The sequence below is a fragment of the Somniosus microcephalus genome, chromosome 7, assembly GCF_052327205.1.
Source record: "Somniosus microcephalus isolate GS21.2 chromosome 7, FLI_Smic_1.0, whole genome shotgun sequence".
Classification (NCBI taxonomy): domain Eukaryota; kingdom Metazoa; phylum Chordata; class Chondrichthyes; order Squaliformes; family Somniosidae; genus Somniosus; species Somniosus microcephalus.
The window spans coordinates 150,749,470-150,776,950 of record NC_140993.1 but is presented as its reverse complement, the minus strand read 5'-3'; the positions used below and the strand labels follow the sequence as shown (position 1 = coordinate 150,776,950).

The 27,481-nt window shown below is 46.7% G+C and overlaps 1 protein-coding gene across 1 annotated transcript in view; it reads right to left on the bottom strand.

The window, feature by feature from the left end:
* Positions 1–27,481, bottom strand: part of mcmdc2 (minichromosome maintenance domain containing 2) — a 125,853-nt gene that overhangs the window by 45,408 nt on the left and 52,964 nt on the right. Inside the window, exons 7-8 of the mRNA XM_085993093.1 lie at positions 21,845–21,973; positions 15,452–15,689 (exon numbers count right to left, since the gene is read on the bottom strand). Coding sequence (XP_085849219.1) covers positions 15,452–15,689; positions 21,845–21,973 — 367 coding nt within the window. The remainder of the gene's footprint in view (positions 1–15,451; positions 15,690–21,844; positions 21,974–27,481) is intronic.

The following is a 27,481-nucleotide window of genomic DNA, read 5'->3' as shown; positions in this document are numbered from 1 at the left end:
TGCCCTTATTGCACGCTTCTCTAATTTCCCTTTTAATATCATCCCCAACCTCCGCATTACTGTTTGGAGGTCTATATACCACTCCCACTAATGTTTTCTGCCCCTTGGTATTTCTCAGTTCTACCCATACAGATTCCACATCATCAGAGCTAATATCCTTCCTTACAATTGTGTTAATCCCTTCTTTAACCAGCAATGCTACCCCACCTCCCTTTCCTGTTTGCCTATCTTTCCTGAATATTGAATACCCCTGGATGTTGAGTTCCTAGCCTTGGCCACCCTGGAGCCATGTTTCCGTAATCCCAATCAAATAATATTCGTTTACCTCTATTTGCGCAGCTAATTCATCCACCTTATTACGAATGCTCCTCGCATTAAGACAGAAGGCCTTCAGGCTTGTTTTTTTAACGCTCTTAGACCTATTAGGATTATTATTTACTGTGGCCATGTTTGATTTAAACCGTTGATTTCTCTGACTGCCACTTTTGTTTTTCTCCTTCCTATCTTTTGCTTTTATCCTTGATTCCCTTTCCTCTGTCTCCCTGCTCAGGTTCCCAACCCCCTGCCATTTTAGTTTAAACTCTCCCCAACAGCACTAGCAAACACTCCCCCAGGACATCGGTCCCGGCCCTGCCCAGGTACAAACCGTCCGACTTGAACTGGTCCCACCTCCCCCAGAACCGGTTCCAATGTCCCAGGAATTTGAATCCCTCCCCCTCGCACCATTCCTCTAGCCACGTATTCATCTGAAATATCCTTCTATTTCTACTCTGACTAGCACGTGGCACTGGTAGCAATCCTGAGATTACTACCTTTGAGGTCCTATTTTTTAATTTACCTCCTAACTCCCTATATTCAGCTTTTAGGACCTCATCCTGTTTTTTACCTATATTGTTGGTACCTATATGCACCACAACAACTGGCTGTTCACCCTCCCCTTCCAAAATGTTCTGCAGCCGCTCTGAGACATCCTTGACCCTTGCACCAGGGAGGCAACACACCATCCTGGAGTCTCGTTTGCGGCCGCAGAAACGCCTATCTATTCCCCTTACAATAGAATCCCCTATTACTATAGCTCTACCCCTCTTTTTCCTCCCATCCTGTGCAGCAGAACCACCCCTGGTGCCAGGAAGTTGGCTGCTGCTGCCTTCCTCTGATAAGCCATCCCCCCAACAGTATCCAAAGTGGTATCTCTGTTTGAGAGGGGGATGACCCCAGGGGACTCCTGCACTACCTGCCTGCGCCTATTACTCTGCCTGGCGGTCACCCATTCCCTTTCTGCCTTTGCAACCTTTACCTGCGGTGTTACCAACTGGTTAAATGTGCTATCCACGACGTCCTCAGCCTCATGAATGCTCCAGTATGCATCCATCCACAGCTGCAGTGCTGCAATGCGGTCTGCCAGTAGCTGCAGCTGGATACACTTCCCGCACACATGGTCGTCAGGGACACAGGAAGTGTCCGTGTGTTCCCACATTACGCAGGAGGTGCATACCACGGGGCCGGGCTGTCCTGACATGACTTACCCTTTAATTCATTCAAATTAAATCAAATCAATACCACCAATTAAATGATATACTCAATGGCCCTCGTTTAAAAACTGTCCCCGCTACACCACAGAGACCCTAGAAACTATAAAACACAAAATTTAAGCTTGTAAAAAAGGAGAGAGAAATACTCACCAACCAATCACTTACCTGATTTCTGGTGACGTCACAGTTCAATTACTTTTTACTTCTCTCTCCCGCTCTCGGAGCTGAGATTGGTAAGCCTACCTGCTCCTCTGCCACCTCTGGGTCGTGTTTAAATACTGCTGCCGCCGCTTCCCACAGAGGTCCGCACTGCTGCCGCTCCGGGGCCTACCTGCTCCGCCACCTCGGGGTCGCGTTTAAATACTGCCGTCACCGCCGCTTCCCACACAGGTCCGCATTGCTGCCGCTCTGGAGCCTACCTGCTCCGCCGCCTCGGGGTCGCATTTAAATACTGCCTCCGCCGCCGCTTCCCACACAGACCCGCACTGCTGCCGCTCCGGGGCCTACCTACTCCGCCGCCTCGGGGTCACGTTTAAATACTGCCGCTGCTTCCCACACAGGTCCGCACTGCTGCCGCTCCAGGGCCTACCTGCTCCGCCGCCTCGGGGTCGCGTTTAAATACTGCCGCCACTTCCCACACAGGTCCGCACTGCTGCCACTCCGGGGCCTACCTGCTCCGCCACCTCGGGGTCGCGTTTAAATACTGCTGCCGCCACCGCTTCCCACACAGGTCCGCACTGCTGCCTCTCCGGGGCCTACCTGCTCCGCCGCCTCGGGGTCGCGTTTAAATACTGCCGCCGCCGCCGCTTCCCACACAAGTCCGCACTGCTGCCGCTCCGGGGCCTACCTGCTCCGCCGCCTCGGGGTTGCTTTTAAATACTGCCGCCGCTGCCGCTTCCCACACAGGTCCACAAAGTAGCAATCCCAGTGATGCACCATTGAATCTGGGTGCTGCCCTTGCTCTATGTCCACCATCCATCGTGAACACTGCCAATTTCCATCAGTGCACTGTCCCTTTAAATTCTGCTGAGTTTGCTTCATGCGAGTGTGCCTCATGTCTGCTACATAGCTTGGAGATGCAAAACCCAGAAATCAAAATTAATTGCTTTAATTGAACTGCGATCGCAGATTCCAGCCCGCTGAGTTGACATCTGTGTTTCACCCATCCAATTCCACCTCGCTCGGAGACTGCTTTTAGATTAATATCAGGGCCAGTGAGTGGGGAGGCAACAAACAGCCCACTGGGGAATGGCCAGTTTTGCGCCTACATTTGGGGCAAATTCATTATTTTGCCAATTTACTGTGGTGCAAGAGTAAGATTGGTTCACAACTGAAAAAGACATGTATGCAGTGAATCACAAAAAAAATATTGATACTGTATCAACAAAAATAAGATCTAGCAAGACTGGCACATATCACATTAAATAAAGCTGCAACAGAATACTATAAGTACCTTTAATATAATAAAAAGTCAGGTTGGCTGAGTTGGGTGCAACTTTTGCCTGAGTCAGAAAGTTGTTGATTCAAGCCCCACTTCAGGCCTTGGGCATATAATCTAGGCTGTAACTTCAGTGCAGCACTGAGGAAGTGCTGCCATGTTGATGGTACTCCTCAGTAACATCTACAGGGATTCTTCTGGCAGAAAAGGAGTAAATGGCTGTTTTCTGTTTCACCGGGGTTTCCACCAAAGTTATGGTGGGAGATCAGGGAACCCCTGCGGAAATTCTACCTCACTGTCTTTTGGATGAGATGTGAAACTAAAACCCTTCATGTCCAATCAAGTGCATGTAAAGGATCCCCTAGCACTATTTGAAAGACGAGTACAGTTTTCCTGATGTCAATTCATTTGTTGTCTTTGGACCTCGCTGTGCACAAATTGGCTGCTGAATTTGCTTACACAAGTGACTACACTTCAAAAATAATTAATTGGTTGTAAAGCAGTTTAGGCTATCTTGAGAACATGAAAGGTAACAAATGAAATGACTAACTGGTTAATTTTTATTGTTGGTGGTGTTTGAAGGAGAAATATTGACCAGGCGATAGATACTGTTCTCTGCAGCTGTGACCGGTAGACCTGAAGGCTGTGTTGCCAGCCCATTGCCAGGGTTAAGGACATCTCCTTGCGGCTGGAGAAGAACTTGGAGCAGGAGGGGGAGGATCCTGTTTTTTTTAATTTGTTCATGGGATGTGGGTGTCGCTGGCAAGGGCAGCATTTATTGCCCCTGAGATGGTAGTGGTGAGCCACCTTATACAACTGAGTGACTTGCTAGGCCATTTCAGAGGGTAGTTAAGAGTCAACCACATTGCTGTGGGTCAAGAGTCACATATAGGCCAGGTAAGGGTGGCAGATTTCCTTCCCTAAAGGACATTAGTGAACCAGATGGGTTTTTACAACAATCCGGTAGTTTCATGGTCACCATTACTGATACTAGCTTTCTATTCCAGTTATTTTTAATAATTTAATTAACTGAATTTAAATTCCCCAGCTGCCATGGTGGGATTTGAACTCATGTTCCCCAGGTCATTAGTCCAAGCCTCTGATGTACTAGTCCAGTAACAGAACCACTATGCTACTGTACCCAGTCCACATAGGAACCAACAACATAGGGTAGAACTAGGAATGAGGTTCTGCTGAGGGAGTTGAGAAGCTAGGGTCCAAATTAAAAAGTAGAACCTCAAAGGCAATAATCTCTGTATTACCACCTAAGTCATGTGCAAATTTGCATGAGGCACACAGATTAGAAGGTTAAATGCATGGCTGAAAGAGTGGTGTGGGAAGCAGGGGTTTCAATTCATCGGGCACTGGTACCAATACTGGGGAAAGAGGGAGATATTCTGTTGGGGTGGACTCCACTTAATCCAGTACGATAGCAAAATACTGCAGATGCTGGAAATCCGAAATAACAACAGAAAATGCTGGAAAAACTCAGCAGGCCAGGCAACATCCGTGGAGAGAAAATAGAGTCGACGTTTCAGGTCTAACCCTTTTTCAAAACTGGAAAGGAAATGAAATATATCGAAAGGCTGGGACCAGTGTCCTGGCAATTCAAATAACTAGGGTGGTACAGGAAACTCTCGTTTATATCCGGAATTCTCTATTAACCGGCAAAATTCTCACTCCGAAAACAACACCTGAATAACCGGCAATGTTGCCGAGTCCGAGTCTCCCGCGGTGGCTGAGTTAGTCAGTGGGGGTAGTTCTCCAAACTGCCACCACTCGGCTTCTTGGCGCTGTTGGAAGTCGGAACACCTCAATACCCCTGTAACAGGAGTCTGACTCTTCCGCGCTGCCGGTAGTCTCTTCTGATCCGTCATTTTACAGGGGTACTGTGTGTTTCCCACGCTGCTGGTAGTCATTGCATTGCATTACCCTCAACTGGCAGTACTGTACTTAATCAAGCATCTTCCACCATCCATTTAACACAACATTCTGTAGGTGAGTACCCAATTACTGTATGCTGCACATTTCTTGATTTTTTTTAATTTTTCTTTGTTAAAAATAGCCTTGGTAGATAACCCTCTCCGTCATCCGGAATTTTTGATCAACCGGCAACACGCCGGTCCCATTGTTGCCGGATACCAAAGAGTTTCCTGTATATAGCACGTTAAAGTAAGGGGGGCTGGGGGGTGGTAGGATTCAGGTAAGGGTAAATTTTTAAGTCTGAAGAGAAAAGTCAAGGCTGTAAGTTGCAGTAGTGATTTGGGTAAAATCAAGCTGAGTGTGTTAGGGACAGAGAATTTAACAAAGGCAATAGAGCATTAGTGACTAACGGTCACATCAGGGAAAAATAGTAAAAAGTTAAAATTAAAGGCGCTATATCTGAATACACAAAGCATTCACAACAAGGTAGATGAATTAATAACATAACAACAGAAATTGCTGGAAAAACTCAGCAGGTCAGGCAACATCCGTGGAGAGAAATTTGAGTTGAGTTTCGGGTCGAAACCCTTCTTCAAAACTGGAAAGAAAAGAAAATAGATCGAAGGCAGGGCTGCGATCGAACAAAAGAAGTAAAAGAGACAATAAAAGGTATTCGAAACCAGACGAGATGGTAATAGGCCAGAGGAGACAAAAGACAGCTGAGATTAGGTGTGAAGTGTACTGGCAGGATAGGAGACAGCTGCCAGGTGGGAGAGAGAAACAAAAGGAAAGGGGTGGGGGGTGGGGGGGGAAAGGAAGACCCAAAAGGGGTGGGAAAAATTATAAGTAAAAAAGTAATAGGGGCCGAGGTTATGATCTGAAATTGTTGAACTCGATATTGAGTCCGGAAGGCTGCAAAGTGCCTAATTGGAAGATGAGGTGCTGTTCCTCGAGTTTACGTTGAGCTTCCGTGGAACAATACAAGAGGCCAAGGATGGTGAGGTCCGAGTGGGGATGGAGCGGTGAATTAAAATGACAGGCGATCGGAAGCTCGGGGTCACCCTTACGGACTGAACGGAGGTGTTCCGCAAAGCGGTCACCCAATCTGCATTTGGTCTCCCCAATGTAGAGGAGACCACATCGTGAGCAGCGAATACAGTATACTAGATTGCAAGAAGTACAAGTAAATCGCTGTTTCACCTGGAAGGGGTGTTTGGGGCCCTGGACAGTGGGAAGCGGGGAGGTATAGGGGCAGGTGTTACATCTCCTGCGCTTGCACGGGAAGGTGCCGGGCGAAGGGGAAGGGCTGTTTGGGGTGATAGAGGAGTGGACTAGGGTGTCTCGGAGGGAGCAGTCCCTACGGAATGCTGAAAGGGGAGGGGAGGGGAGGGGAAGATGTGTTTGGTGGTGGGATCACTTTGGAGGTAGCGGAAATGGCGGAGGATGATCCGTTGAATGTGGAGGCTGGTGGGGTGAAAGGTGAGGACAAGGGGAACCCTATCGTTGTTCCGGGAGTTGACACGGCCCTCGACCGTGTCCGTTCTATCTCCCGCATTTCTGCCCTCACCCCTGCCCCTCCCTCCCGGAACAACAGTGATTTACTTGTACTTCTTGCAATCTAGTATACTGTATTCGCTGCTCACGATGCGGTCTCCTCTACATTGGGGAGACCAAACGCAGATTGGGTGACCGCTTTGCGGGACACCTCCGTTCAGTCCGTAAGGGTGACCCCGAGCTTCCGGTCGCCTGTCATTTTAATTCACCGCTCCATTCCCACTCGGACCTCACCGTCCTTGGCCTCTTGTTTTGTTCCATGGAAGCTCAACGTAAACTCGAGGAACAGCACCTCATCTTCCAATTAGGCACTTTGCAGCCTTCTGGACTCAATATCGAGTTCAACAATTTCAGATCATAACCTCAGCCTCTATTACTTTTTTACTTATAATTTTTTCCACCCCTTTGTTTTGGGTCTTCCTTTCCCCCCACCCCCCACCCCCACCCCTTTCCTTTTGTTTCTTTCTCCCACCTGGCAGCTGTCTCCTATCCTGCCAGTACACTTCACACCTAATCTCAGCTGTCTTTTGTCTCCTCTGGCCTATTACCATCTCATCTGGTTTCGAATACCTTTTATTGTCTCTTTTACTTCTTTTGTTCGATCGCAGCCCTGCCTTCGATCTATTTTCTTTTCTTTCCAGTTTTGAAGAAGGGTTTCGACCCGAAACGTCAACTCAAATTTCTCTCCATGGATGTTGCCTGACCTGCTGAGTTTTTCCAGCAATTTCTGTTGTTATTTCAAATTTCCAGCATCTGCAGTATTTTGCTATCGAATTAATAACATAAATGGGTTTGAACTAATAGCCACTACTGAGACATGGTTGCAGGGTGACCAAGGTTTGGAACGAAATATTCCAAGGTACGTGACTTTTAGAAAAGATAGGCAAATGGAAAAGGCGGGGAATAGCCCTGATAATAAAGGATGAGATAAAGACAGCAGTGATAAAGGATCTTAGCCCAGAAAATCAGGACATAGAATCAGTATGGGTGGAGCTAAGAAATAACAAAGGGCAGAAAACACTGGTTGGAATAGTTTATTGACCACCTAACAGTAGTTATGGTGTTGGACAGTGTATTAATCAGGAAATTAGAGGAGCATGCAACAAGGGTAATGCAATAATTATGGGGGACTTTAATCTTCTTATAGATTGGGCAAACCAAATTGGCAAAAATAGTTAGGAGGTTGAGTTCGTGGAATTCATTCAAGACAGTTTTCTAGAGTATGTCAAGAAACCAATTATGGAACAGGCTATTTTAGAACTAGTATTGTGTAATGAGACGGTTAATTAGTAATCTTATAGTAAAGGATCCTCTGTGGAAGAGTGATCATAATATGATAGAATTTCATATTGACTTTGAGACTGATGTAGTTCAATCCAAAACTAGGGTCTTAAATTTAAACAAAACCAATTACGTAGGTATGAGAGACGACTGGCTAAGGTAGATTTAAAATTAGATGAAAAGCAAAGGCAAACATTTAAAGAAATAAATCATAATTCTCAACAAATATACATTCCCTTGAGGAATAAAAACTCCATGGGAAAAGTGATCCAACCGTGTCTAACTAGAGAAGTTAAGGATAGTATTAGATTAAAAGAAGCTTACTATGTTACATAAGAACATAAGAAATAGGAGCAGAAATCGGCCTTTTGGCCCCTCGAGCCTGCTCCGCCATTCAATAAGATCATGGCTGAACTTCTACCTCAACTCCACTTTCCTGCACTATCCCCATATCCCTTGATTCCCTTAATATCCAAAAATCTATCGATCTCTGTCTTGAATAGACTCAATGACTAAGCCTCCACAACCCTCTGGGGTGGAGAATTTCAAAGATTCACTACACTCTGAGTGAAGAAATTTCTCATCTCAGTCCTAAATGGCTGACATTTCAGCTTTCAACCTCCTCAAGCGACAACTGGAAAAAGCTATGCTTCGTTCCATCGATGAAAATCTCCCTTTCATGGTCGAGTGCGATGCATCGGAGGTGGCAATCTCGGCTACCTTGAATCAAGGTGGTCGACCCGTTGCATTTCTGTCCAGAACTTTGCAGGGTAGCGAGCTCCATTATCCTCCTGTCGAGAAGGAGGCTACGGCTATCATCGAAGCAGTACGTAAATGGAGTCATTTTCTCACTCGTCGCCATTTCACACATAACCGATCAGTGCTCCGTGGCCTTTATGCTGGATAACCGGAAACGCACTAAGATCAAGAATAAAAAAATACAACTCTGGAGGATGGAATTGGCCACCTTTGGCTACACCATACATTATTGACCCGGCAAAGAGAATGTGGCCCCGGATACCCTCACGCGTGCATTCTGCTCTTCTATATCAACTTCAACTCTTGCGGATCTTCATACTGACATATGCCATCCTGGCGTTACCCGTATGTTGCACTTTGTGCGATCTAAAAATCTCCCATTTTCTACGGAAGATGTGAAAAGAACTTGCTCCACCTGTAGAATCTGTGTGGAATTAAAACCGCAATTCTTCCGTCCAACGGATGGCTTGCTCAGACATGCTATGCAGCCTATGCAGCGACTCAGCATTGACTTTAAAGGGCCACTGCCTTCCTCAATGCAAAACACCTACTTACTTACTATGGTGGACGAATATTCACGCTTTCCCTTTGCTTTCCCCTGTCCCAATATGCTTTCTTCCACAGTGATCCAATGCCTCGATCAAGTCTTTTCCCTTTGTGGTACAGCCAATTTCATCCACTCTGATCGGGGTCCCTCCTTCTTGTCAAGCGAACTCAAAAGTTATCTTTCCCAACGGGGAATCGCCACAAGTAAAACGACACCATATCATCCCATCGGTAACGGACAGGTTGAGAGATACAACGCTATCATTTGGAATGCTGTTTGTCTTGCACTGAGGTCACGCAACCTACCGGACCAGCAGTGGGAACTATGCTCCCTGACGTGTTGCATTCCATCAGGTCTCTTCTTTCTACGTCCACCAATGTCACTCCTCACGAGCGATTCTTCAGGTTCCAGCGTCTCTCCACTCATGGGACGTCCCTACCATCATGGTTGGCAGCTCCCGGCCCTGTGCTGCTCCAAAGATTCGTCCGATCTTCCAAAAACGATCCCCACGTCGACGAGGTGGAACTAACAGACGTTAATCCCACATGCACACATGTGCGGTACCCCGATGGCCGGGAGTCCACCGTTTCACTCTGAGATCTGGCTCCCTGTCCAACCGGTCCCATGGACCCAACTGATAGAGGGACCCATTGTAATGATGCCGACACTCTGCGCTCCTTTGAGGATGATGCCCTACCTGGGACATCAAAGGAACGGCCGGCTACTCCACCGGATCAACTTGGGGAACCAAGCGCTCCCCACTGGATGGCCACCCGAAGCCAGGACGCCGGTCAATCCCTGGCTACCAAGCAAGATGAAGCCAGCTCTGCGCCTGTGGGGACCCGCACCCAGAGTCATGATCTCCCCCCATCTCCCTCAGGTCGATCAAGGCGACACGGGCCCTCTTGATCTATCAGTATGGACCAAGCGACCCAGGGACCAAGACACGATCCGAGGAGACATGCCTTCCAGCCACAAACAAAGATCTAAAAGACTGCAGCTATTCGTGGTCTGCCTAATCCGCTAGAAGGAAGTCGTCGGACTTCTAAATCTTTCAGGCAGGAAGAATGTCATGAATCTTATCATTCATGGAGAAATGACTCATGAAATAACACTGTGTGGCCAGCTGGTGGCGCCGTCCAAGGAGTATAAATACTCGGGCGTGGGCCCAGCTTGTTCAGGACATTTTTATAACCAGGAACTAGTGATGTAACTAGAATCTCATGGTTGTGAAACAGTTGATTAAAGCCTTGTTTTATACTTGAACCAAGTGCTCAGTAGTCTTTTTACATCACCGATGTTGCTGGAATAGATGGCAGCTGAAGCTGAGATGGCAGAAGCGATGTCAATGATGAAAGTTTGCTCCAAGGAGGTGACAGTGCATACAGAGTTAACACCGCACATTTACAGCCTCCAGACAGATCAAATGTGTCATCCAAATCCTGAAATCAGACACCTCTGACATTTGAAAGAGAACAGATGTGAGAGTTCATGTTTTATACTGCAGTTGCAGCTGTGAACTATGCAGCTCGCTGCTACTCTTGACATACTTACCTGACGTGATCTCCGAACGTCGTGAAAACCATTTAAAATGTGGGAAAATGGGAAAAGGCTGTCCAAATAGCAATTAACAAGCACTTAACAAGGAATTAAGTGTCTTAAATCCCTCACCCGCCGCTTGGTGTCGGATCTGTTCTGAGATCGCAGATCCTACACTCTGGAAAATCACACGGAGGTGGGATCGCGGTTTGTTGACAACCCACCATCAATCATTTTGAATTTAACAGCTGACTCGCCTCCAAACCCGCCCTCTGAGCACCGGCAAAATCGCGGCCAAAGTATTTGTTCAATTTCTCTGCCATTTCTTTATTTCCCATTATAATTTCTTCTGTCTCAGCCTGTAAGGGACCCACATTTACTTTCGCTAATCTGTTCCTTTTTACATACCTAGAGAAGGTTTTTCAGTCTGTTTTTATGTCTCTCACTAGTTTACTCTCATATTCTATTTTCCCTTGCTTTATCAATATCTTGGTCTTCCTTTGCTGAATTCTAAAATCCTCCCAATCCTCAGGCTTACGACTCTTTTTGGCAACATTATAAGCCTCTTCCTTTGATCTACTACTATCTTTAACTTCTATTGTTAGCCACGGTTGGACCACTTTTCCTGTGGGGTTTTTGTGCCTTAAAGGAATGTATATTTGTTGTAAATTATGTATTAATTCTTTAAATGCTAGCCATTGCTTCTCCACCATCATACCTTTTAATGTAGTTTCCCAATCTACCTTAGCCAACTTGCCCCTCATACCTACCTAGTTTGCTTTGTTTAGATTTAAGACCCTAGTTTCGGATTTAATTAAATCACTTTCAAACTCAATATAAAAGTCTATCATATTCTAGCGAGAGCAGAAATAGGAGAATAGACCAGATGAATGCGTGGCTGGAGAGATGGTGTAGGAGAGAGGGATTTAAATTCCTGAGGCACTGGGACCGATTCTGGGGAAGGTGGGACCTGTACAAGCTGGACGGGTTACACCTCGGCAGAAACAGGACCAAAATTCTCACGGGGGTTTGCTAATGCTGTTGGGAAGGATTTAAACCAGTTTGTCAGGGGGCTGGAAACCTAAATGTGGGCCCAGAAGAGAGAGAAACAAGGCTGGAAGTGCAAGTTAGAAAAGTAATCAGCAAAACTAGTAGGGAGCAGAAACAAAGGCCAACAGTAAAGGGGGTCAAAGTGCAGAAAAATATTAAACAGACAAAGTTGAAGGCACTTTGTCAAAATGCATGTAGCATTCGCAACAAGGTGGCTCAATTAATGGCACTAATAGAAGTAAATGGGTATGATGTAATTGCCATTACAGAGACATGGTTGCAGGGTAACCAAAGCTGGGAACTGAATGTTCCAGGGTACTCAACATTTAGGAAGGACAGACAAAAAGGAAAAGGCGGTGGCGTAGCGCTGTTAATAAGGGATGAGATTGGTACGGTAGAGGTAAAAGATCTTGGCTTGGCAGATCGTGATGTAGAACTGGAATCAGTTTGGGTGGAGCTAAGAAACAGCAAAGGGCGGAAAACATTTCCTGCTCTCGCCCTGAACTAGACAATTTCATTCACTTTGCCTGCAATTTCCACCCTTCCCTCACCTTCACATGGTCCATCTCTGACTCTTCCCTTCCCTTCCTCGACTTCGCCATCTCCATCTCTGGGGATAGGTTATTGACCAACATTCACTACAAGCCCACTGACTCCCACAGCTACCTGGACTACACTTCCTCCCACCCCGCCTCCTGTAAGGACTCTATTCCATTCTCCCAGTTTCTCCGTCTCCGCCGCATCTGCTCCGACGATGCCACTTTCCACACCAGTGCTTTCGACATGTCTTCCTTTTTCCTCAACCGAGGATTCCCCTCTACCGTGGTTGACACGGCCCTCGACCGGATCCATTCTATCTCCCGCACTTCAGCCCTCACCCCTGCCCCTCCCCCTCCTGGAACCACAATAGGGTTCCCCTTGTCCTCACCTTTCACCCCACCAGCCTCCAGTCAACGGATCATCCTCCACCATTTCCGCCACCTCCAACGTGATCCCACCACCAAACGCATCTTCCCCTCCCCTCATCTCCCCTTTCAGCATTCCGTAGGGACTGCTCCCTCCAAGACACCCTAGTCCATTCCTCTATCACCCCCAGCACCCCTTCCCCTTCGCCCGGCACCTTCCCGTGCAAGTGCAGGAGATGCAACACCTGCCCATATACCTCCCCACTTCCCACTGTCCAGGGCCCCAAACACCCCTTCCAGGTGAAACAGCGATTTACTTGTACTTCTTGCAATCTAGTATACTGTATTCGCTGCTCACGATGCGGTCTCCTCTCCATTGGGGAGACCAAACGCAGATTGGGTGACCGCTTTGCGGAACACCTCCATTCAGTCCGTAAGAGTGACCCCGAGCTTCTGGTCGCCTGTCATTTCAATTCACCGCTCCATTCCCACTCAGACCTCACCGTCCTTGGCCTCTTGCATTGTTCTACAGAAGCTCAGCGTAAGCTCGAGGAACAGCACCTCATCTTCCGATTAGGCACTTTACAGCCTTCCAGACTCAATATCGAGTTCAATAATTTCAGATCATAATCTCGGCCCTTATTATATTTTTATATTTTTTATCCACACTTTTGGTTTGTGACTTTTCCTTGTTTCTCTCTCTCTCCCACACGGCAGCTGTCTTTCACTCTGCCAGCGCATTTCACACTTCATCTTCAGAGCCATTGTCTGTTTCTTTACCTGTCCTATTACTATCTCATCTCACCTTGAATATCTCTTAATGTCTCTTCTTTCATCCCCTCTCCCATTTCCCAGCTCCCAAACTGCCTTTTGTTTCATTTCCTGCCTTTTCTCTCAGATATGTGGAAGGGTTTTGACCCGAAACGTTGACTCTATTTCTCTCTCCACGGATGTTGCCTGGCCTGCTGAGTTTTTCCAGCATTTACTGTTGTTATACCTAAATCAGCAGTTGAGGAAGGCTGAATTCTTAATGGTGAACTGCAGTGTTTCATTGTAATGATATATAGGGGACTAAATTGCTTAGTGTCCCAAACCAGGTAAAATTTCAGTGGCCAGAACAGAGAGGCCAAAGGACCGAACTAAAGTCTTCCTCGAGACTCGCCAGAATTAATTAGGTGAGCTGCGGGTGCCAATCAGGTGCCCCCATGCAGCTTGCCTGTGGGGGCCTTACCAATTTCACCCTGCAGTGAGGCCCAGAGGTAAATCTGGGATGGAGGAGTGGCATCTGGGAGGGGGTGAAAGCGTCAGGGGACCGGAACCATTCTTTTCTGGAGCCAGGAGGAACACTCCTACTCCTCCCGACTTCAAAGTAAAGGTTCCAGGACCATCATATGTTTTTTGTTGTCCAAAGTATTGTTATGATGTTCAGGATTTTTTGCTTTGAAAACGTAAACTTGCAGTGGAACTGAAAAAGATGTTTGGGACCGTCAGGGGACTTTTACTTCTAATGATGAGCGTCCTGAAGGGTTATAGATTTAATTTATGTGGAGCATCCAGGTTATTACATTTGTTGTATAAGTATAATTTGATCTTATGTTAGTGAAAGTCTATCTGATCTGATGAACTTGTTCACAGATACCCAGCCACCAGTGAGCATAGATCAGAACATCTTATTTGAATATATGCCTGGAGTTATGCATAAGGAGACGGTGGTTCAGCCAAGAAGCCCATGAGGATTTTTTTCTCCATCCTGCAGGGAGATCTGCACATTTCCTCTCAAAAACCAGGATTTCACATTTTCAACAAAAAATTCATGAACATCATAACAAAATGATGTCAAAATGTACAGAAAATAATCAAAATGGCTAATGGAATGCTGGCCTTTATATCTAGAGGACTAGAATACAAGGGGGTAGAAGTTATGCTGCAGCTATACAAAACCCTGATTAGACCACACCTGGAGTACTGTGAGCAGTTCTGGGCACCACACCTTAGGAAGGATATATTGGCCTTGGAGAGAGTGCAGCGTAAGTTTACCAGAATGATACCCAGATTTCAAGGGTTACGTTACGAGGAGAGATTACACAAATTAGGGATGTATTCCCTAGAATTTAGAAGGTTAAGGGGTGATTTGATTGAAGTTTTCAAGGTATTAAGGGGAACAGATAGGGTAGATAGAGAGAAAGTATTTCTGCTGGTTGGGGTGTTTAGGACTAGGGGGCATAGTCTAAAAATTATAGCCAGACCTTTCAGGAGTGAAATTAGGAAACACTTCTACACACAAAGGGTGGTAGAAGTTTGGAACTCTCTTCTGCCAACGGCAATTGATGCTAGATCAATTGTTAATTTTAAATCTGGGATTGATAGATTTTTGTTAACCAAAGGTATTAAGGGATATAGGCCATAGGTGGGTATGTAGAGTTAGGTCACAGATCAGCCATGATCTCACTGAATAGCGGAACAGGCTCGAGAGGCTAAATGGCCTATTCCTGTTCCTATGTAAATTCATTCAAGAGTCCTCTGGAACTTTATATGAGAAGTCAAGTAAACTTACGACTATGCACTCCCCTGTGAATTTCAGATTTTTTTTCCTGAGTCCTATTCGAACATTTCTTCTAAATGTCAGCTGAAGGACTGAAGTCTGAGATGTGGATGGCTGCTCTATATGACTATGAATGGCTTGGGACAGAGGTGGCCCTCCTCTCAGATATGCTCAATCCTGAGATAGACCTGCAACACACTAGGTATGGGGTCAGGATATTGGTTGCTACTGATCTGCAGAACTTATAGAATTACTAATATCCCATAATCCCTGAGAGATATACAAATATTCTGCAAACCCTCTAAATGAAATCTTGAAATCTGGTAGTCTCCATTCTAATGTAAAAGATCATAAGGAAAGTTAAATAACTTGAGATAGCACCTGTCCACTGTTACTGGATCACTTGTAACAACTAAAAGGTCTAAGTATTCCATGGTCTGCTTTTCTTTATTGCAGGTCTGAACCAGACTCAGTAGTAGGCTGAGTTTGAGGATGTTGTAAGTGCCTGGAGGGACAATCTGTGCAGCAAAGATGTCAGCCAGAATGGCTGTGAATCTCCAGGGTGAAGACATAGTGACAGACAGTAGATACTTCAAGTTGTCACTGATGAAAGGTGGATCTTTACAGAAACAATAAAAAAAAGTCATTATTTTTGTGACTTTAGCAGGTTCAACAAATTTTGTTTATACTGATTTCAAGCAGTTTGAAACAGTTCAAGTCAGTTTGAAACAGGCTGAGTCCCTTTTATGCTGCCTTAATACTTCACTTTTGCCACCAATGTAGTGTACCCTCGGACAACAAATCAATGCTGAAAGCACAGTACAAAACAGAAAAATATACATTTGTGGACTGGTGATGAGTCCACCTAGAGAGATGGTGTCATGTCAGTAAGCAGTAAGATACAGAACAACTGCTGCTGGTGCCAAGTGCCACCAAAATACAACAGTTTTAAAGTTAGAAACAAATTGTTCAGTTCTTTAAAATCTTTAACAGCCCCAATGGCAGTTCTCCCCCAATGGCTCAGTGAGTAGCTGAGGCACATAGACCAAGAAGATCCCAAGTTCAATCCCTGGCCTGTGTCATGTTAGCTGATCGTAGCTGGGCATTGGTAGCGGTGCAGCTGGGACGGTAACTGAGGTGCTACAACTGGCCTCAGTGCCTGAGTTATGGAGCAGAAATCACTATTACATTATCACTATCTAGCAATTCCTCATGGAAGTACACATATGTGGATGTTAGGGGAGGGTTGAGAACAATTAGGATTAGCTGTGATATCTCCCAGCTAATGCTCACAGTAAGGGTTCAGACATGAATAACGGCCACTTCAACAAGGTAGTGGAGGATACCTGGTGCCTTTGGAATCATAATAACAGCAAGGCATCTTAAAAGAAAGGGAGGGGAGCAAATTGGTAAGGAAAATTAGCAAGGAAAAGAGAGGTCTCAGTGGCAGTCAGAGGCAGATGCGTATGTTTTGAGTACAACTGCATTCATCTCTGCCTTCCCCAAATTCATAGTGACCCAAGCAGTGAAATCCAGTTCCCGTTAGCAGCTATGTTATAAACAGAGGTGTTAATGCACTTTTTGTGGGACATAAAAGAGGCAGCTTGCAACATTTTTAGATCATCAGAAATAGCTCACAGCACTCCAAACACAAATATTTAATAATATTAATAAAGGGGAACCAGTGGATGTAATATATTTGGATTTCCAAAAGGCATTCGATAAGGTGCCACATAAAAGGTTATTACACAAGATTAGGGCTCATGGGGTTGGGGGTAATATAGTAGCATGGATAGAGGATTGGTTAATAGACAGAAAACAGAGAGTAGGGATAAATGGATCTTTTTCCGGTTGGCAGGCTGTAACTAGTGGGGTACCACAAGGATCAGTGTTGGGGCCTCAGCTATTTACAATTTATATTAATGACCTAGATGATGTATCCAAGTTTGCTGATGATACAAAGCTAGGTGGGATAGTAAGCTGTGAGGAGAACACAAAGGGGGAAAAATTCAGTATCGCCCCATTTCGAGCGCCATTATTGGCCGTGCGCAAAGTTTAGCGCCTGGCGCTAATTATCGCCTCCGACGGCAAACTTGGCTTTTATCTTCCCTGGAGGTGATTGGAGCGCTAAATCAAGCGCTTCACACCTGTCTTAAGGCGCAAAGGCCAAGCAGCGAGGCGCTACCTCAGAGCGCTGGTGAAGCAAGGAAGGGCAAATCAAAATGAACCTGCAAAGTGCTGCTCAGTACCCCAAACCCCTTCACACAGCATTGAATCTCTCCAGAAGTCTCTCTCTCCCTCTCTCTCAGAATGCATGGTGCAAAAATGTCACCAACAAAAAAAGGCAGGAAGCGGTCACCTTTAAATAACGCTCCCCCAGTCCCTTTCTGACTGCAAAACGCTCCACTCAACCTGTCGTTGCTAGCGGCAGGCGGTAAGGCAGGGGGCGCCACTCAATATCCGGTCCCGGGCGCTACCGGGGCGTTGCGCACTCAACTGACGTCACGATCTGCCTTCGCAGGAGATCGTGGTGGTAGTGTTTAGCGCCGCCGCAAAATGTCTAGTTAATTTTGTGAGCGGCGCAAATATTGCCGCGCCCAGGCGCTAGTTGCTTTGCGCCCCATTAAGGCGCTAACAGGGGGTGCAAACAACTGAATTTTTCCCCCAAAGAGTCTGCAAAGGGATATAGATAGACTAAGTGAGTGGGTAGTAAGGTGGCAGATGGAGTATAATGTAGGGAAATGTGAGGTTATTCACTTTGGTAGGAAGAATAGAAAAACAGAATATTTTTAAAATAATAATGGTGAGAAACGTTCAAATGTTGGTGTTCAGAGGGATTTGGGTGTTCTCATACAAGAAACACAGAAAGCTAGCATGCAGGTACAGCAAGCAATAAGGAAGGCAAATGGTATGTTGGCCTTTATTGCAAGGGGGTTGGAGTATAAGAGTAAGAAAGTCTTGCTACAATTGTACAGGGCCTTGGTGAGACCACACCTGGAGTACTGTGCACAGTTTTGGTTCCTTATCTAAGGAAGGATATACTTGCCTTGGAGGCGGTGCAATGAAGGTTCACTAGATTGATTCCTGGGATGAGAGGGCTGTCTTATGAGGAGAGATTGAGTAGAATGGGCCTATACTCTCTGGAGTTTAGAAGAATGAGAGGTGATCTTATTGAAACATACAAGATTCTGAAGGGGATTGACAGGGTAGATGCTGAGAGGTTGTTTCCCCTGGCTGGAGTGTCTAGAACTAGGGGGCATAGTCTCAGGATAAGGGGTAGGCCATTTAAGACTGAGATAGAGTCACAGAGTTATACAGCACAGAAAGAGGCCCTTCGGCCCATCGTGTCTGCGCTGGCCATCAAGCCCTGTCTATTCTAATCCCATTTTCCAGCACTTGGTCCGTAGCCTTGTATGCTATGGCGTTTCAAGTGCTCATCTAAATGCTTCTTGAATGTTGTGAGGGTTCCTGCCTCTACCACCCTTTCAGGCAGTGAGTTCCAGATTCCAACCACTCTCTGGGTGAAAAAGTTTCTCCTCAAATCCCCTCTAAACCTCCTGTCCCTTACCTTGAAACTATGTCCCCTGGTTATTGACCCCTCTTCTCAGGGAAAAAGTTCCTTTCTATCTACCCTATCTATGCCCCTCATAATTTTGTACACCTCAATCAGGTCCCCCCTCAGCCTTCTCTGCTCTAAGGAAAACAATCCCAGCCTGTTCAGTCTCTCTTCATAGCTGAAACATTCCAGCTCAGGTAACATCCTGGTGAATCTCCTCTGCACCCTCTCTAATGCAATCACATCCTTCTTATACAGGAAACTTTCAATTTACCGGCACCTAAATAACCGGAAATCTCGGTTAACCGGCAAAATTCAGGAGTAGGTTCAGATAAGTTTTACTTCATATTGTACTTGCCTTCCTCCATCTGTTGCTGTGCAAGGGTGTGGCTGCAGCTGTTGCTAAGCTACAGAGACGCTTGGAACTTGTGGCCATTGTTCTGAACCTGTTGCTAAGCAACAGGGTTTGCTGCTTTATACGGAGCTCTCATCTCTCCGTATCTTTTACTATAGCTTTCGGTTATCCGGAATTTTTGATGAACCGGCACCATGTCGGTCCCGTCGATGCCGGATAAAAAAAGTTTCCTGTAGTGTGGCGACCAGAACTGCACACAGTATTCCAGCTGTGGCCTAATTAGCATTTTGTACAGCTCCATCATAACCTCCCTGCTCATATTCTATGCCTCGGCTAATGAAGGCAAGTATCCCATATGCCTTCTTAACCACCTTATCTACCTGTCCTGCTGCCTTCAGGGATCTATGTACATGCACACCAAGGGCCCGCTGATCCTCTGTCCTTCCTAGGGTCCTACTATTCATTGTGTATTCCCTTGTCTTGTTAGTCCTCCCAAAATGCATCACCTCACACTTTTCAGGGTTAATTCCATTTGCCACTGTTCTGCCCATCTGACCAACCCGTCTATATTGTCCTGTAGCCTGAGGTTTCCCTCCTCGCTATTTACCACTCCACCAATTTTTGTATCATCTGCAAACTTACTGATCATACCTCCTACATTCATATCTAAATGATTAATGTACACTACAAACAGCAAGGGACCCAGCACCGATCTCTGCGGTACACCACTGGACACAGGCTTCCAGTCACAAAAACAATCTTCGACCATCGCCTCCTGCCACTAAGCCAATTTTGGATCCAATGTGCCAATTGCCCTGGATCCCATGGGCTCTTACCTTCTTGACCAGTCTCCCATGTGGGACTTTGTCAAAAGCCTTACTGAAGTCCATGTAGACTACATCAGCTGCACTACCCTCATCCACACACCTAGTCACCCCCTCGAAAAATTCAATCAAATTGGTTAGACATGATCCCCTCCTGACAAAGCCATGCTGACTATATTTGATTAATCCTTGCCTCTCCAAGTGGAGGCTAATTCTGTCCCTCAGAATTTTTTCCAATAATTTCCCTACCGCTGATGTTAGGCTCACTGGCCTGTAATTCCCTGGTTTATCCCTACTACCCTTCTTGAATAATGGTACTACGTTAGCTGTCCTCCAGTCCTCTGGCACCTCCCCTGTAGCCAGAGAGATTCTGAAAATTTGTGTCAGAGCCCCTGCAATCCCCTCCCTTGCCTGACACAGCAGCCTGGGATACATCTCATCTGGGCCGGGGATTTATCCACTTTTAAGCCTGCTAAAACCACTAGTACCTCCTCCCTCTCAATGCTAATTTGTTCAAGTATATCACAATCCCCCTGCCTGATTTCTATGCCTACATCACCCTTCTCCATAGTGAACACAGATGCAAAATATTCATTTAAAACCTCACCTACATCTTCCGGCTCTACACACAGATTGCTACTTTGGTCCCTAATGGGCCCTACTCCTTCCCTGGTTATCCTCTTGCCCTTAATACACTTATAAAACACCTTGGGATTTTCCTTTATTTTGCCCACCAGTTTTTTTCATACCTCCTCTTTGCTCTCCTAATTTCTTTTTTAAGTACCCCCTGTACTTTCTATACTCCTCTAGGGCTTCCACTGTTTTTAGTCCTTTATATCTAAAAGCCTCCCTTTTTTTCCTAATCCATTCTTGTATAGTCCTTGACATCCAGGGTTCCCTGGACTTGTTGGTCCCACCCTTGACCTTTACGGGAACATGTTGGCGCTGTACTCTCTCTATTTCCTCTGTGAATTACTCCCACTGCTCTGATGTGGATTTTCCTATAAGTAGCTGATCCCAGTCCACGTTGGCCAGATCCTGCCTTAGCATATTAAAATTGGCCTTCCCCCAATTTAGAACCTTTATTTCCGGTCCATCTTTGTCCTTTTCCATGACTACCTTAAATCTCACCAAATTATGGTCACTGTCACCAAAATGCTCTCCAACTGACACTTCTACCACTTGCCCGGCTACATTTCCTAGAATTAGGTCCAGTACCGCCCCCTCTCTTGTAGGACTTTCTACATGCTGGCTCAAAAAGCTCTCCTGGATGTACTTTAAGAATTCCGCACCCTCTAAGCCTTTCACACTCTGACTATCCCAGTTAATATTGCGGAAGTTGAAATCCCCTACTATTATTACCCTATTATTTCTACACTTCTCTGAGATTTGCCTACATATCTGTTCTTCTATCTCCCCCTGACTGTTTGGGGGCCTATAGTACATTCCCAGCAAAGCGCTTGCCCCCTTTTTGTTTTTAAGTTCTACCCATATGGCCTCAGTAGAGGAACCTGCTAAGGTATCATCCCACCTTACTGCAGTAATTGACTCCTTGATTAATATTGCGACACCCCCTCCTCTTTTACACCCCCCCCTCTGTCTCGCCTGAAGATTCTATACCCTGGATGAGGAGGAATTTCTTCACTCAGAGGGTTGTAAATCTTTGGGATTCTCTGCCCCAGAGGGCTGTGAATGCTGAGTCTTTGAGTATATTCAAGGCTGAGATAGATAGATCTTTGGACTCTAGGGGAATCAAGGGATATGGAGATTGGGCGGGAAAGTGGAGTTGAGGTCAATGATCAGCCATGATCTCATTGAATGGCGGAGCAGGCTCAAGGGGCCGTATGGCCTACTCCTGCTCTTATTTCTTATGTTCTGAATTATCACTTGGATCGCATCCCTTTGAATGAACAGCAGTGGGAACTTAGGCTACCTTGTCACAAACCGAACTTACAAAATCTTCACACACTACATTTAATTATTCTATATTCTAAAGTCATTGGTTTCTCCTAAGTATTGCCAATTAATATAAATCTTACCATTTGAGCACCAGGGCTGTATGCTGTTTGCTTCCATGCATAATGTTAGCTGTGAACCACTGTATATATGAGCTGGAATTCCTATTACATAATATCTATCACCCATCTTCATTCTGTTAGGAAGTTCATCTTAAAAAAAAATAAGCATTCCACATTTCCAACATCATTTCTTTACAGATGGGTTATATTAAACATGGTAAAGTAATGGGACATATTTCAGTTCATAAGTCCAAACTGACCTACAGCCATAAAGACTGTGATTTTAATACTGTTACTCATTCTGCCTGGTCTCTGTTGGGTGAATTTCTTTGCAGTTGTGAACCAGAGTGCTGGATGGAATATCCAACAAAGGCAAACATGCTATTAGGTGCAGGGAAAAAAAACCTCTTCCAAGTCTCAAATATTATTGCACTTCCTCCACTACATTAATTGGAGAAGTCTACAGGGTACACATTACTGTTGCCAATGTTATTGTAGCAAGTTCATATCAAATTCCTGTCTGCTATTTTAATGGAGGCGTTAACCTCAAATAAGCATTTGTACTATAACATTGCTGACAGTAATTTCTATCCTTTTGACACATTTCTGGTTGCTGCAAGATATAAGGAAGTGGGAAAAAGTAGAGGAATCAAAAAAATATAGGTCACAGAGATGTTAAATGTCTTTGATCCTATATGCATTGTATTTTAATATTTACAAGATCAAATTTCCAGATGAATCAATTGCAGATAATAACTTCATAAATATGCAGTGAAGACATTGCAATTATGTGTAAACATCATTGCACCATCAAAGGCATGGAGCTCACCGACATTTAGACCTGGATTCTCTGCTTCTGTGCTCGCCAGCCCGTAATTTTTTGTCTTTTCATTTTATTGGCCAGAAAACCCAGGCCTTGCAATTCGCAATGACATTCCTTGCTAATGCAAAACCAAATTATAATCTATACACAAGGATCAATTTTCTAGTGTGGCCATAAAATGGTGCATGTTCGGCTAACCTTGTGCGATTTCTCAAGGTCGCTCTCATTTTTATTCACAGCGCGCTCTTCAGCCCACCAGCAGGAAATCGCTATCACCAAGAGTGGAAAATAGTTCTTTAAATTCTGCAACTACTATTTAACGTGACTGCTTCATTGTTCCTGGGCATAAAACTGGAAATAGCTGGCCAACAATGTAGGACACCTCCATTTTCAGTTGCTGCTTTGTAGCTTTGCAAGAAGTGCAGCCAAGGAGTATTGCCCTATTTGGGACTGCTGGCCACATTTCACACAGGAGTACTATGCAGTCTACTTGGAGAGAGTAAATGCTATGTCAGTCAAAAGAGTTGCATTCAGATTCTGCCAAAGCAAGGCTAGCTAATATTTCTGTGTATCACGTAGATACATACCACAAAGACTTTCCTTTCAGTCTGTTAAACCATCACTGAGACTGTATGCTAAGCCCTCAGCAAACAACTGCTTCCAAGCTTAACAAACATACCCATACTATAGCAGTCTACACTCCATTACTGCCATTTCAAACTGGAACTGTTGTTGCATTTCCATTTGGAAAAGTGAGCCCACAAAGCAACCTTAAAACACAACTTAAATAACAACAGAAAGTGCTGGAAACACTCAGCAGGTCAGGCAGCATCGAGGAGAGGAGAAACAGCCAACGTTTCGGGTCAAACACTTTGGGCTCAATTTTACTAATGGAGGCGGGTTGAGGACGGGCTTCCTGGTGGGCGGGTTTCGGACCCGCTGCTGGTTTCATCCACTCCCGGTGGCCCATTTCGCGTTAATTGTTTCAATTAGTCCCATCATGCACGCTGCCTGCTGCATTGCCTGGGAGCGGGTCTTTTGGTCTGCACTGATGAGGTCATTGCTGCACTTGTTTTTAAGGGCTTCATGTAGCCTCAGCCTCTCATTTCTCGTTACTGCTGCAGCTTGAATGGGCCAAGGTGACCATGAGTGCTGTGAAAGCCAAGGCTGCTCCCCAGTTCACTGAGGAGTACCTGCAAACTCTTGTGCAGGGAGTAAGAGGACGTAGGCAGATTCTGTTCCATCCCGATGGCCGGAGGAAGCCTCCTCAGCAGATTGCTGAGGAGGTAAGCGCAAGGTCGCTATGTATAAGCACCTGGGTGCAGTGCCGAAAACGCTTCAATGATCTTGTGTGAACATCAAAAGTGAGTATCACATCACACTTACCTTCAAACTGCTTCCCTTCTCTTCTCATCACCAGCACTCTGCATTGTCAGCCTGCTCCTCCACATCCCACCTTACCCATACCTCCCTTGCACCCTTACCTCTCTATCTCTCTCTCTGTACTGAATCACTTCACTATTCCACTATGCAGCCCTCACACTTGCTCTCACTGTTTTGTAATGACAACAAGTAACAATGCACAGGGAGGTAGCTTCCTCTTGCCACCTCACTCCATCTTGGTCTCCCTCTAAGCTTCTAGGTTTTGGATTTTTCACACTCACTCCATCACTCTCACTAAAACGCCACTTGTGACCCTCCTTGCAGGAAAAGCTAGCCCACAATAAGAGGGAGAGAGCAAAGACAGGAGGAGGCACACCATCCCTGGCCACATTAACCAACGCTGAGGAGGCTGCTCACGACATCGTGGGAGGTGGTGAGGAGTTGGAAGTGGGGGAAGGGGAGACGGGCGCATTTGAGGAAGCTGGTGACAGAATGCATTTTCATCCCTCGCATTTACAATTCATGATTGACTGCAATGGCATATGATGCTCATAGAGATTGACTGCTGATCATCTGCAGAAAAGGATTTGTCTGCTACCTGAAAATCTGATGTCTAGCTCATGACTTTACTCTCTCACAGGACCATCGAGAGCCCTCCTCCCCACTGTCCAGGAGGAAGAGCCAGACGACTCCTCAGAGGAACCTGGAGCCTCTGAGGGAGCTGCATCACCAGGACTCAGCGCACCCAGCACCAGCGCAGCAATGCACACCTCGGCGGGGCCTTCACGACATAGAGTAGTGTTGTCACCTGGTGTATCACAGCTCACAAGTGAGCATCAGCAGATGGTGGAGACAGCGACAGCAGTGGAGAGTCCTCGTTGGAGGTCGCAGGACTCTCCTAGCTCTACTCAGCTGCATGTAGACGCTGTGCCTCTGGGGCCATCCAGAAAGAGAGCGGTGCTGGAACACCAGGAACAAGTGCAGGAGTCTCTGACAGGGTTTGCATCCAGGATAACTGCGAGTGTGCAGAGAATGGAGGAGTCCATCTCTAACATGAACACTGCCTTTGTGGAGGCAATGGCGCATGACCGTTCTGCCATGGAGAGGTTAGCAACCGCCATGGAGGACATAAATCACCAGGCGAACGAAAACATGATGGGGGAGAAATTCGGTATCGCCTCCTTTAGGGCGTAAGTATCGGCCGGGCACGAAATTTTGCACCCGGCGCAAATTATCACCACCTACTGCTAAATTGGCCTCCTTCGCCCCAGGAGGTGATTGGAGCGCTAAAACAGGCGCTGCATGACTGTCTTAAGGCGCTAAGCCGGAGGAGCGAGGCGCTACCACTGAGGGCGGGCGCAGCACAGGTGCTGTTAGTTAGCGATTGCACACAGACACGCTGGCGCCGGTCAGCTCTTAAAGGGGAGGGTCGATTAGGAATTGCAGCCACACCCTGCGTATTGGAGCCCTGAATCTCGGCCTGGACAGACCTGTTGCCACATGCTTAAGCCAAGGACCATGGAGAGGACCAGGGAGCGAGCGCAGCGGTTCAGCGAGGGGGCCTTGGAGGCTCTGGTTGGCGCGGTGGAGCGGTGATCTTTCCTGTACCCGGACAGTGGCAGGAGGCCGCTGCCCAGCGACTATCGAAAAGCTTGGAGGGAGGTGGCTCACAGAGTGACCTCCAGCAGCATGGTGCCTAGGACCCCTGTGCAATGCAGGAAGAAGTTCACTCGGGTCGTCAGGGTGAGTGCCCTTTTCAGAATCCTCTTCATCCCTGCATCTCGACCTCACTTTGTGGCCAAAGGGTCCTGAAAGCCCCAATGCCCAGCACTCATCCAACACCTATGGCCCTTTCAGGAAACTCACATGCACATTCAGCACTTTGCACACTGTAAGGGCTATTCAACCATGGGAGGCATTGCAGCCACGATCAGGGTTGCACACTGTAAGGGCTATTCTACCATGGGAGGCATTGCAGCCAAGATCAGGGCTGCACACTGTACTCAGACCCCATCCTTTCTCTTGCAGGGCAAGCTGGCGCATAATAGGAGGCAGCAGCAACGGACCGGGGGAGGCCGGCCTCACCTTCAAGCCCTGACCAATCTGGAGCAGCGAGTCCAATGGATTATGGCAGGCCGGATGCTTGGCCCCGTTGCCACTGGAGATGCCGACCCCGTTATGGACAGCAATGGTAAGGTCATCACCTTTTTGACCTCTCTCCTTCCACTTGTTCCTCACGCCAGCATTCTTTGCCATTTTCGAGCCAAATCAATACATCGCAGCACTCATGCGAGTCCTGCTGCAGTGAGCGCAGAAGAGGTGCGGCTCCTCGCTGAAATGAGCTCCCAGGCGGAGCACAGGCACACTGAGCTCATGGCTGCAGTGGCAAGGATGCCAGATTCCATTGAGTCACTGGCAAGGCGTGTCCAGGACTTCAGCGCAGCACAGGCAAGGATTGTCCAGGACTTCGGCGCAGCACAGGCGGCTGCCACGCAATTGCTAAGTGCTGCAATGCAGTCAGTGGCTGGTCTCATGCAGACGCCGATTGAGGCCACACGAGCACTGACTTTTGCCAACCTCGCTGGATCGGGAAGGATTCCCCGGGGCCCTCGCCACGCCGCAGCAGGCCAGCAATCTGTGCTCCAGCAGATTGCTCCGCATGCTGCAGTGCTGCCCCGTGGGAGTGCCAGTGTGTCGGCCAAACAGGGAGTTGCTGTCCTCTCTCAAGATGACAGCATTCCTGCTGCCAGCACTGTCACTTCTCCACTGCAGCTGCCACCACCTGTAGGACAGACTGCTGCTGTGCATGCAGAGTTGGAGCAGTCAGCAGCCGGGCCCTCCAGGCCCAGAACTGGTCCAGGCCGTCCCTCAAGGGCATCTGCAGTCTCAGTTTCTGACACTCAGCAGCCTTCCCTCAGCCTTGCTGCAGACACTGGGGTCCCATTACGGAGGAGCTGCAGGGTGGGAAGGGGCCAATCTCGCAAGTGAAGCAGATCACCCTCGAAGGGCAAAAAGTAGGAGGTGTGGCAAAATGTTGTTAATTGTTTTATTGAAGGCCGAGGATCGTGGTCATATTTTTGTTACTGTTTTGGTCATTGTCTCCAGGCTGTGAGAGCCAGTTATGTGACTGACTGTTTTTTTTGGGGTTTCTTTCTATTACTTTGTCATGCGGGAAGGGTACACAGTTTGTGAAATATTTATTCAGAATGTGCATGTTTGCTCTTTAAACTAATTGTTGCCTTGACCGGCTTAGGGCTTAGGGGTTGCGGCACGGTTCCATTCAGGTTCTTTGAATGGCAGAAGCCATTCCGTCAGAGGGGGCCTAGAAGCGACTTGCTATAAGCCGCTGACGGACGGTCCTTGCACTTTGTGCCTCCCTCCCGTCTTGGTGCTGCTGCTCCTCCTCCTCCTCTGCTGGTGCTCCAATGTCTGGTGGCATTGGCTGAGTCCTG